At 27.2% G+C, this 13,298-nt stretch overlaps 1 protein-coding gene across 1 annotated transcript in view; it reads left to right on the forward strand.

The window, feature by feature from the left end:
- The first annotated feature begins 6,801 nt into the window (after window positions 1-6,801).
- The window catches only part of aPKC (protein kinase C iota type), a 46,778-nt gene continuing 40,281 nt past the window's right edge, over window positions 6,802-13,298 (forward strand). The window contains exons 1-2 of the mRNA XM_065513898.1: window positions 6,802-7,044; window positions 7,125-7,245. Of these exons, the coding sequence (XP_065369970.1) occupies window positions 6,874-7,044; window positions 7,125-7,245 (292 nt within the window). The 5' untranslated portion in view covers window positions 6,802-6,873. The remainder of the gene's footprint in view (window positions 7,045-7,124; window positions 7,246-13,298) is intronic.

A 13,298-nucleotide genomic window follows, 5' to 3' on the forward strand; every position in this document is an offset into this window, starting at 1 on the left:
TATATTTTTAAACAAGTATTAACCTATAAAGATTTAGACAATAAAAAAAAAATTACAAATGAATTCAAAGCATTTAATAAATATAGTTTTTTTATTAGAAATTAATTGTTGACATTTTGTGTAGCTTTGCAACATAATTGAAAGTTGTTGAAATTATGTACTTGATACATACTTTGTTTTAAGAACAGCCATAATAAAAATGTAAGAAAAAGATTAAATTTTGCTATTAAAAAGAATAGGAAGACACGCACAAATAAACAACAAAATAATAAATTTAATCTGTGATTAAGAAATCAAATGTCAAACAAAAACTTTACACATACATGCTCATAAACAAACTGAGATTACATTAATAAAATTTGAGGAATAAAAAAAACATAATGTTAAACAAAATATAATTGAAGAAAATAATAAAAAAACGACTTAACATTGGAATGAATGAATGCTGGATTAAGTACTTCAAATCAGGGAGGTAAGTTTAAGTTTCTAGGTACTTTTGGGGGACACTTTTGAAATTGAAAGGTACCAAATTTTATTAAATTTATTTGTTTACAAATTTAGAAAACAAAACAAGTTATATTTGCTCATATAGGTAAATTCCACTAAGATATCTTTAAAAAAAGAAATTTATAAACGATTTAAGCAGTTTAATTAATTGTACTTTTTAGATTTCAATTATACCAAAAAAAGAACCAACTTTTCCTCAATTTTGATTCAAATAAAAACACTTGGTTGGTTAATCAAACACATAAACTGAGAAATAGCATATAAAAAAGGAATAAAATAATAAAAACAAAACAGAAAAAAAAGACACATAAAATTTCAATTAAAATAAACAGCTTAAAAAAGCCCGTTTTTGGTTCACATTTTCAATTTTAATTAACGTTTCATATTTCGTCTGGTGGGTTTCTATTTTTTTTCACGATTTTCCCAATTCTCTTTTCCTTTTTGTTCGTTCACTTGTTTTTATGGCAAATTTCTTTTGATTTTCGATTTCTTCTTTAAAATTTACATGTAAAAACCACTTTTTTTTGTACATACGAAATTGTTAAAGGGATATTTCTTATTTTTTTCTTGTAACAATTACCATTTTCATGTTATTTATTTGTTGTTGTCATGTGTCTCACAAATATTCTAATTTATGTTATTTTACCTTTTAAATTTTTTGTAAAACAATTATTTTTTATTATTATTGTATTAGCGCGTGCCCTTTTTTGTATTTTTTTCCTTTAGTTTCACACAATTTTACACTTTTCAACAATAGCAGTAGTATTTTTTACACATAATTCAGTTATATACGTAGGCGTACATTATTTTTGTTTCTTGTTATTTATTTTTTTTTATCTGGTTTTATTTAAAACACATAAAAACTAAGTAACATTCACAAAAAACCAAATAAAAACTATTTATGTTAAAAAGCACTGTTCACATACAAAAACACGTCTCACTAAACGAAAATCTACTGAAAAACTGGTTTTATTATCTCTTTTGGTTGGTTTTCTTTATTGGTTTTTAGTACAGTTGGTTGGTTCGTTGTTGTTGTTGTTGGTTTTAGAACAAGGTTTTAAAGGTTTGTTGTTTGAGAACAGATGGCAAGGCTTAACATAAAATCAACTCTGTGTTATTGTAAGTAAAAGAAAATAGGGATGCCGTATTGCTTTTAACAAAGTAACAGTAAAAAACGCTAAAATGATTTTCAGACGTTATTTTAAGAATATTTATTTATTTCTTAACAAATTTTGATAATAAATATCTTTTATTGAATTGTTTGCTATATTTTTCAAAGAAATTTTGTTAATTTAATCTATTAAGATTAATTGGAACAAATTTACTCTTAAAATAAGCTAAAATGGTGAGTGTCAATTCAAGAATGTCAAAGTTTTGTTTATTTTTTTTGGAACAAGTCTATTTTATGGCCGCCAGGGGAAAAAAGAGACCTTGAAATATAAGGTAGGAAGGTGATTTTGCCCAAACAAAAGTTTTTTTAATGCCGGTCCATATTTTCCGAGTTATGGGCCTTTGAAGTTGAAACTGTAATTTTATTAATTATTTGATATTTGCTATTGGATTGAAATTTTTTTTATAACATTTTGAAGTACTTTTAATATGAGTTATTAAGCATCCCAATTTATTGACACAGTTGGACCCAATTCCGGATTTTCGAATTTTGACCCGAAGTTATATTTTTAATTGTATTTTATTTAAAAAAAAAAATACTATAATAAAGGTAAGTATTATTATACATTAGACAAGATTCATAGCTTTAATTTAAATTATTATATAACCGCATAACTTTTAAGATATTGGTTTTATGGTTGATAAAACAGTTTTGGCATAAAATATTTTCTTGTCGGAAAACCTTCGCATAAAATAGTTTTCAACTCTGTGGTAAGTCGGACACCGGTTTCGCATATAGATCGGATAAAAACAATAAAAAAAATACAACAAATCCAATATTTGAACTATGGATTCCCATATCTTAGGGTCTATGGACCGCCGATAAAAAGATTTACCTCTGACAAAAATTTAGTCTCGATCCGGAGTGGCACCCATAAACTAGAGTTTATGCCTTTTTCAATTGTCTTTTTTTTTAATTTGAGTCCTTTTTATAATGAATTGAGCAAACTTTAAAAATTATTTCCGATTTTTGTAGGTAATAAAAAGTGGTGGCCTCAAGTTTAAAAATTAAATATAAAATATGGCTGAATTTAGATCAAACAAAGTTTTTAATATTTATTTTAAAGTATATTTTGGTGAAGCATATTTAAGATTCGGCACAGCCGAATATAGCTCTTTTGTTTTTCCATTAAAATGTTTTATGCAAAAAGCACTAAGTTGGCATCATTGTTCCTAAGAATAAATAACACCAAAAGGCAACTCTAGAAGATAATAACGTGCGTAAAGTCGGTAATGCTGTGCATTTGTTATCAAAGGAAGGAGCAAGGATAATTCATTATAGGTTACGTTTTTTACTCGATTTTTTTTGTTTTTTTTAACATAATAATGATGGAATTGTGAACATTGATGGATTATTTAAAAACGAAATAAAAACATATAGAAATAAGCGAAATGTTTTTTATAAAAAAACCTATCAAAATTTATTTATCATTAGTACACCCGAAATGTATGTGGCCTATGCTAGATCGTAATCAGTGATTAATGAAAGCATTAAATTAATCAGGTTAAATTGACTAGTTTAAAAAATCATTTAAATGCATGGATTTTATTCACGATTTTGCAAATGTTAATATGCTATGCTATTCAACTACCAATAAATATATTCGCCTTTAGATGGAGGTTACGGTTACTTTGTGCTGAAAGAGTAGAAAGGTCGAAATAGACATATTGTTTACAAAATAAATTTCAAATAAAAATTATGTATATACTTGAAAATCTACATTTTAATAAAAGAATGACCCAGCATTTAAGAAATATTTAGATCATATTGATGTATTATACATGAAATGATAAATTATCCTTCAACTTTTTAAAGGTAAAACATTATTATCCCTTTCTGCAGCTCTATTTTAATCCTTTTTACCGTTATTAAACTATTTCTACGCTTTTTAGTTTTAATACCAAAAAAAATCGCTGCATTACATTACAGGGCTGCCACTCTTACACCACTGCACAACTTCAATTTACTCCTTTAAATTACAACACTGGTCGGTGATTTTTTTTTAGTAGTAGGTGACACATAAAAAAATTGCGTTGATTTCCCTCAAAAAGAACATTTTTTTTTAAAGAAATCATAGATTTTTTATATTTTTCGTTGTTTTTATTTTCAATTTTATAACAAATATTTTAGTGTTAACAATTATTGTTTAAAATCTTTGCAAAAACGGAAATTTATGTGTAAGTGTAATAAGAGGGAAAAGCGTAAAAGAAAAAAAGTGTCTGGAGAAATTTTCCTTGTTAACAAAAAAATATTCTCACTCACGTACAGACGACAATTTATGCAAAAAAGAAAAAAAAATTGTTGCATGTTGAGGTGGAAAAACTACAAATAAGAAAAAGTGGAAAGGAAACCGTAGTTGAACAAATTAAAAGTGGAGAAAATAAATAGTTAAATAAGAGAAAATAATAAAAGAAAAATGTAAGTTGTATTGAGTAAGAAAAGTAGTTAAATGCTAAAAATAAATTTATTAAAAATGTAGTTGGTAATTTTTAGATAGAAAATGTGATAAGCATATTAATTATTTGTTAATTAGTGAGTATTTGTGTAATTAAATGTTTGCAGTAGCATTTTGTGCAAGAAAAAATTAATTTTATTCGTCATTTGTAGAATTTTGACAACCACTTGTTGATTTTTCTTTTACAAAATTTCTTTGTTTACGTTTGTTTGATAGAAAAAAAGGGAGGATGCTGTTTGTAACCTAAAATCAAACAATGTTGCCACATTTATTTAGCTGATAATAAATTTGTAGAGTACGGCCGAATAGTTGGGTTTGTCCTATAAGAAAAGTATTTTAAAAATTATTGTTATATGAAAAATTACAATATTTTATACAAATTTTATGATGCATTCCAGTAAAAAATGTTAAATGTTCAAAATGATGAGTGAATTTTTTACAAAATTATTTTTAAAATTAATGAAATTGTAAATAAAAAATTAAAAATTAAAATTCTAATTTCATTATTTTAAAAATACAACACGATCGCTGTAATTTTATGGCACACAGGTCAAATAATTTGACGTCTGAAATACATACTCTTTCTTATATTACGACAATCCAATATTATTCCCTCAATGATCTTATGAATGAATCTGTCCATGAATGAAATCTGTCCATAGTTAAAAGAAACACACTGTCCAAAATTCCTCTAAATTTACCTGCTGCCACAATACAAACCTTTTATCTCTTCATATCTGTAAATTCTATTGGTTATATGACTTAAAAATGCAGGATTTTCAATAGATGACGTATATTTCGAATGCGGTTTTTGTTTTTAATAACTTATATGTCAATTTTGAAGGGTAGATATCTGTCATATAGCCTCACTTAGTTCTTGAACATTATAGTGTAAACAACATAGTTGTTTTTGCTTCGATAATGTCAAATTTTGCGTCAACAAACCGTCCTATGCGGGAAGTTTTGTTTTATTTAATTAATTTGAAAAAATTGCCACTGAAGCACACAGATTGCTTACCGAAGCTTATTAGCGAATGTGTTCCATCGGTTTCAAAACGCCCAGGACAAGCAAAAAAGTTTGAAGACTTAGAATTAGAGGCATTACTCCATGAAAATAGTTGAAAAATTCAACAAGAGCTTGCAAAATCATTGGGAGCTACTCAAGCAGCAATTTCAAAACGTTTACAAGCAGCAGCATTCATCCAAAAGCAGGGAAATTGGGTACCATAGGAATTGAAGCCGAGAGACCTTGAAATTAGATTTTGCATGTCCGAAATGAAGCTTAAACGCGATAAAAGAAAATCATTCCACACGGAATCATTACTTGTGATGGAACATGGATCCGGTACTATAACCTAAAGCCCGGCCATCCAGCCGAATCGACACCAAAGCCAAATATACATTGTGCTAAGATAATACCCTTTATTTGGTGGGCACAAAAGGGTCTTATGTATTATGAGCTGTTGAAATCTGGCCAGACCAACAAAGGGAACCTGTATTGCAATCATGAATGCAACTTATTCGTTTGAAGCGATCATTGGCCAAATGAAACCTTAATATTTCATCATGACAACGCTCGACCAATGCCAGTTGAAAATTATTTAGAAAGAAGTGGTTGTGAAGTTTTGCCTCACCCGACTTATAGTCCAGACCTTGCCCGTCCGACCACTATTTGTTTTGAGCGAAAAAGAACGCTCTCTCTGGGATACGCTTCACTTCAGAACAGAGTATTCGAATTTTTATTGATTCGTTCTTGGCTTCAAAAGATGAACAGTTCTTTTGGCTTGGATTCATATGATGTCAGAAAGTTGGGAAAAGCTCATAGAAACGATGGCCAACACTTTGGATAAATTTATATTGTACAAATGTTTCACAATGAAGCTAAAAATTTGACAAAATCCTGCATTTTAAAGTCATACACATATTGGAAAGAATGTCGTTTCTTTAACATGAAAATAAATTTATTCGAGTAGTCGATTAATCGACAATAATATTTCGAATAAATTTTTGTTTTAAATTCAAGAATGTTATTTATTCAAATTAAAATTAAATTTTTTCTCGATTATTCGAATAAATTTATTCGAGTATTCGATTAATCGACAATAATATTTCGAATAAATTTTTGTTTTAAATTCAAGAATTATTATTTATTCGAATAAAAATTTATATTTTTCTCGATTATTCGAATAAATTTATTTGAGTATTCGATTAATCGACAATAATATTTCGAATAAATTTTTGTTTTAAATTCAAGAATGTTATTTATTCGAATAAAAATTAAATTTTTTCACGATTATTCGAATAAATTTATTCGAGTATTCGATTATTCGACAATAATATTTCGAATCAATTTTTGTTTTTAATTCAAGAATGTTATTTATTCGAATAAAAATTAATTTTTTTCACGATTATTCGAATAATTTTTGTTCGAATAATCGTTCATTCAAATTTTTTTAACTGTTTAATTTTCTTATTTTTTAGTAATTTATTTGTAGTATTTATCATTTTAGTTTTAATTTTTGTTTAAAAAAATCCTAGTTTTTCATGTATATTTTGTTTCTATATCTCTTTTTTTATTTACAGTTTAACTTTAAGTTTTAAAAAGTGCATGTCTCAAAAGAGAAAACAAAAAACCTTAGTTGTTTATTATCTATTTAAAAAACCTTTATTATAATTATAATTAAACATAATATTAAAACAAAAAACAAAAATTACCACCAACATCTCTTAACACAAACCAATGCAGAAAATGCCCTCACAAATTCTACCAGATGGCGATGCGGCTGGTAATGAAATCAAAGTTAAAACCGCCTACAGTGGCGAAGTAATGATCAGTTATATTAAGGAGAACATAACCTATGAAGAGCTTTGCTATGAAATACGTAAAAATTGTCGTTTTTCCCTGGATCAAGTGAGTTTGTATTTGGATTTTTATTTTGAGATAAATAAAAAACTATAAATTAATTTTGTTGTAAATTGTTTATTTTAAAGCCATTTACCATTAAATGGGTGGATGAGGAACATGATCCCTGTACGATATCAACACAAATGGAATTGGATGAAGCCATACGTTTATATGAAATGAATCATAATCCGGAGTTGTTAATACATGGTAAGTGGCTAAGTATTTCTATATTTATTTTAGTTATTTTTTTTGTAAAAAATAAGAGAAAAGAAAACGAGTTTTAGTATTAATGTTTAAGAAAGATTTACATAAATATCAGCAATATTAAAAATTTAGGAAAAATTAAAGAAACAAGAAACTTCAATATATAAAACAGTCTTATAAACAAATATTTGTTATAGAAACAAACACATTTCTAAAGCAAACTAACTTTTTTCTATAGAAAACAGTCTTGAGAAGACTTTTTTCTACAGAAAACAGTCTTGAGATAACTTTTTCTATATTAACCAGTCTTGAGAATACATTTTTCATAGAAAACAGTCTTGAGAAGTCTTTTTTCTATAGAAAACAGTTTTGAGAAGACTTTTTTCTATAGAAAACAGTTTTGAGAAGACTTTTTTCTATAGAAAACAGTTTTGAGAAGACTTTTCTCTATAGAAAACAGTCTTGAGAAGACTTTTCTATAGAAAACTTATTGAGAATACTTTTTTCGTAGAAAACAGTATTGAGAAGATATACAGAAAACCTTCTTGAGAAAACTTTTCTAAGGAAAACAGGTTTAAGAAGACTTTTTTCTATAGAAAACAGGCTTGAGAAAAAAAACAGGATTGAGAAGACTTTTCTATAGAAAACAGTCTCGAGAAGACTTTTTTCTTTAGAAAACAGTCTTAGAAGACTTTTTTTTTATAGAAAAAAGTCGTGAGGATATTTTTTCTATATAGAACAGTATTGAGAAGTTTTTTTTCTATAGATAACATTCTTGAGACGACTTTTTTTTATAGAAAACAGGCTTGAGTAGATTTTTTCTCTAGAAACCAGTCTTGAGAAGACTTTTTTTATAGAAAACATTCTTGAGAAGACTTTTTTTATAGAAAACATTCTTGAGAAGACTTTTTTCTATAGAAAACAGTCTTGAGAAGACTTTTTTCTATAGAAAATAGTCTTGAGAAGACTTTTTTCTATAGAAAAGAGTCTTGAGAAGACTTTTTTCTATAGAAAATAGTCTTGAGAAGACTTTTTTCTATAGAAAAGAGTCTTGAGAAGACTTTTTTCTATAGAAAATAGTCTTGAGAAGACTTTTTTCTATAGAAAATAGTCTTGAGAAGACTTTTTTCTATAGAAAATAGTCTTGAGAAGACTTTTTTCTATAGAAAATAGTCTTGAGAAGACTTTTTTCTATAGAAAATAGTCTTGAGAAGACTTTTTTCTATAGAAAACACTCTTAGAAGACTTTTTTTTATAGAAAACAGTATTGAGAAGACTTTTTTCTGTAGAAAACAGTCTTAAGAAGACTTTTTTCTATAGAAAACAGTCTTAAGAAGACTTTTTTCTATAGAAAACAGTCTTAAGAAGACTTTTTTCTATAGAAAACAGTCTTAAGAAGACTTTTTTCTATAGAAAACAGTCTTAAGAAGACTTTTTTCTATAGAAAACAGTCTTAAGAAGACTTTTTTCTATAGAAAACAGTCTTAAGAAGACTTTTTTCTATAGAAGACCTTTTTCTTTAGAAACAGGTTTGAGAAGACTTTTTTTATACAAAACAGGCTTTAGAAGACTTTTATTTAGAAAACTGTCTTGAGAAGACTTTTTTCTATAGAACACAGACAAACTATGTTCAGAAGACACTCTAGAAAAGTGTCATCAGAAAACAGTCATCTATGAAAAACTGTTTTTAAAAGGCTGTCATATATAGAAAACTGTCTTCAAAAAACACTGATATATAGAAAACTATCTTCAGATGATACTCAACTGTCTGTAGAAGACACTGATCTATAATAAAACTGTAAAATTCTTCCATAGAAAACTGTAAAATTTTGTTTCACCATTTTTTTTTTAATAATGAAATTAGCGAAATCTTGTAATTATTTTGAATGTAATTTCCCAACTTTCCAAAAAAAACAACATATTTCTATGAATTTACAAAATAGTCACGATTTCCTTATTGACAACATTTCCTTGCAGTATAACAAACTTTTTCCCTTATAACCAATGTGTGTTTGCGGAAAAAGAAAACTTTTGCTTAAAACTTTTTATTTACAATTTTAAGCGTAATTTAATTTTCTACTTATTAACAAAAAACACATATCAAGATAAAACCCAGAGTTTCTAACAGATTTCTATACATTTGATATTCTTTTTCTTTCACATTTATTTTTCCAGCAAGAGAACATATAAAAACTTGCTTTTACTAAATATCTATACAAAAATATATAAAAAAAATTTACCACTTTAATGGTTTTTACTAAAATCACAATTTATGTATGAGTATGTGCTGCTCTTAACACACAAATACCAGCAAAACAACGAAAAATATCAGGGAAAATGTTTTGGATGGAAAAACTATTGTGGTCCGTTAGACAATGAAGCAAAACGTGCAGTACATTGTAGGTTTTTATATCAGAAAACACTACATTTTCCCATCTAACACACACTATCTTTTGCTCTTAATAAGTGTAAATGTATGTATGAGTTTAGTTTTATAATAATTTATTTGTTTTACTGCAAGCTGCTGCTTGCTTGCTCTGTATCCTAGATGCGGAAATGCGTCTGATGGTGATGATGATTATTATTATGATGTGCTACACTTATTCATTCTAAGCTTTATTCTTCCGACACACAGATTTTATTTTTTGTGTGTTTTTTTATTCTAATCAGCAAAAACTCTCTGCTTTTCTTTCTCTTTACTACTAATGTGGCTTAAAACAATAGATTATAAACCATAATGCTAAAGTGTAACTAAAAACTAGTTAAAACAATAGAATTTTTGTTTTAAAAGAATTTTCAACTTCAACACCGTATTTTTTTTATTTTAGCTGTTTGACTTTAAAAGTTTTGTTTTTGGGGTAATTTGGATTTTGCTCGTGGCTTGTTTAAGTTTCCTTAAATAAAACTGTTAGATTTTGTTATTTTCTTTTGGGTTTTTAACCCAAATAATTTTTGCTTAAATTATTAATTTTAATGATATGAAATTATAATGAAAGTGTAATGTATGCAGCAGCTTTATAGGATTTAAGATACAATTTTTGTGAAGCATGGAAGGAAGGTTAATTTATAATTGACTTAAAGAGACATTTAATACTTACCCAATGACAGTTTTCTATTGAAGACTGTCTTGAGACACTTACTACAGTCCTGAGAAGACTTTTTCTATAGAAAACAGTCTTGGAAAAACTTTTTTCTATAGAAAACAGTTTTGAGAAGATTTTTTTCTATAGAAAATAGTCTTGAGAAGACTTTTTTCTATAGAAAATAGACCTGAGAAGACTTTTTTCTATAGAAAATAGTCATGAGAAGACCTTTTTCTATAGAAAACAGTCTTCAGAAGACTTTTTTTCTACAGAAAACAGTCTTCAGAAGACTTTTTTCTACAGAAAACAGTCCTCAGAAGACTTTTTTCTACAGAAAACAGTCTTCAGAAGACTTTTTACTATAGAAAACTGTCCTGACAAGAATTTTTTCTATAGAAAACAGTCCAGAGAAGACTTTTTTCTATAGAATGCAGTCCTGAGAAGACTTTTTTCTATAGAATGCAGTCCTGAGAAGACTTTTTTCTATAGATAACAGTCTTGAGAAGACTTTTTCTATATAAAACAGTATCGAGAAGACTTTTTTCTATAGAAAACAGTCTTGAGAAGACTCTTTTATAGAAAATAGTCTTGAGAAGACTTTTTCTATAGAAAACAGTCTTGAGAAGAAAACAGTCTTGAGAAGACTTTTTTTTATGGATAACAGTCTTGAGAAGATTTTTTTTTATAGAAAACAGTCTTGAGAAGACTTTTTGCTATAGAAAACAGTTCTGAGAAGACTTTTTGCTATAGAAAACAGTTTTGAGAAGACTTTTTTATAGAAAACAGTTTTGAGAAGACTTTTTTATAGAAAACAGTCTTGAGAAGACTTTTCTATAGAAAACAGTCCTGAGAAGACTTTTTGCTATAGAAAACAGTTCTGAGAAGACTTTTTTCTATAGAAAACAGTTCTGAGAAGCCTTTTTTCTATAGAAAACAGTTCTGAGAAGACTTTTTTCTATAGAAAACAGTTCTGAGAAGACTTTTTTCTATAGAAAACAGTTCTGAGAAGACTTTTTTCTATAGAAAACAGTTCTGAGAAGACCTTTTTCTATAGAAAACAGTTCTGAGAAGACTTTTTTCTATAGAAAACAGTCTTGAGAAGACTTTTTTTTATGGAAAACAGTCCTGAGAAGACTTTTTTTTGCGGAAAACAGTCCTGAGAAGTCTTTTTTCTATAGAAAACAGTCCTGAGAAGTCTTTTTTCTATAGAAAACAGTCCTGAGAGAAGAAAAAATTATTCCACTCAGTCTTGAGAAGACTTTTTTCTATAGAAAACAGTCTTGAGAAGATTTTTTTCTATAGAAATGGGTCTAGTCAAGAAAGTTTTCTATACAAAATTTATTTTCAAGACAGTTTTCAATAAAAATTGTCTTCTTAAGACATTTTTCTATGAAAATGTGCCGTTTCTCAAGACAGATTTCTATGGAATGGAATCTTCTCAAGACAGTTTTCTATAGAAAGTAGTCTGATTTGATTCAGGTACATTTTCAAATTATTCCACTCAAATTTCTCTGCAAACCTCAAGCTCTGTAAGCTTTTTAATCAAATTATATTTATATATATTGTACGAATACGTATTACACAATATATAGTTTCACTTTATTAGTCCTTTGGTTGTATTTACATTTCCATACATGGAAACAATTTTTTTTATTTGTTGTATTCTCATATGGAAAATATTGTCGGTGGTAACAACTATAATGCAGTACAAATATGGAGGATGATATGGTTTTGTTGTTTTCATACTTCCTCTTCATTTTTTTTCTTCATATATTTTTTCGGTGTTTTTATAGTGTAAACGTACGTACACACACGTTGAGTACAATGATGGCGTTTAAACGTTTAAGGTACGAGCGAGTCAGTCAGTCAGAGTTAAGACTACTTGTACGTTGACAGAATACGTTAAGATAAAAACAAATTACTGGCTGGTTGTTGCTGTTATTGTTTTATTTTTGGGAAATATATATATGAATATTCTTTATTTTGTGCACTATATAAATGAAGATGAATACTTTTATATGTAACCAAGTTACCGGGTTTATGGATCCTCTTTTCTTTTCTCATGTTTTTCGTTTTATTTTGCATACATGCTGTAGTTGTTAGTATGTAAGAATTTTACTCTTTATATGTGTTTTTTTTTTCATTAATGTAAAAACTGTGTTAGTGGGCAGATTAAATATTAATTACAATGAAGTAGAAAAAAAGAAACGAAAAGGTAACGATGCTTTCCAGAGCAGAATAATGAAAATTTTATTTAATTTTATTTTTGGTAACGAAATAATCACTTGTGTAGGTAGTTGGGGCCATAATTTCAAGAGGATTTTATCCACAATATAAATATTTACAAAGGCTACGTGTGTCTTCATTTAATGTTAACAAATATTGACAATTAAATGTATGTAAGTATGAGAAAACTGTCTTGAGCAGACAATTTTCTATAGAAAACTGTCTTGAGCAGAAAATTTTCTATAGAAAACTGTCTTGAGCAGAAAATTGTCTGCTCAAGACAGTTTTCTATAGAAAATTGTCTTCTAAAGACAGTTTTCTATAGAAAATTGTCTGCTCAAGACAGTTTTCTATAGAAAATTGTCTGCTCAAGACAGTTTTCTATAGAAAATTGTCTTCTGAAGACAGTTTTTTTTATTCGAATTTCTTTATTCGAATTAAGTCTTCCGCAAAAAATGTTTAATCGGTTAAACTTTTTGTTAGAAAACTTTATTCGATTAATACAAATTTACAAAGTAAATTTATCAGTATAATAAAAAAAAATTGTGTGTAAAACTTTATTCGATTAAAACAATTGCATTCGATTATATTTTTGAAAACTTTATCCTATTAAAAATGTTTTTTAGAAAACTTTATTTTTAAAGTTTAAAAAATGTTTGTAGAAAATTTTATTCGATTAATTTTTTTTTATAATACTGATTAAAAAATTCAGTAACAAATTTTGTATAAAAAAAACTTTATTCGAAT

The sequence above is a fragment of the Calliphora vicina genome, chromosome 5, assembly GCF_958450345.1.
Source record: "Calliphora vicina chromosome 5, idCalVici1.1, whole genome shotgun sequence".
Classification (NCBI taxonomy): Eukaryota; Metazoa; Arthropoda; class Insecta; order Diptera; family Calliphoridae; genus Calliphora; species Calliphora vicina.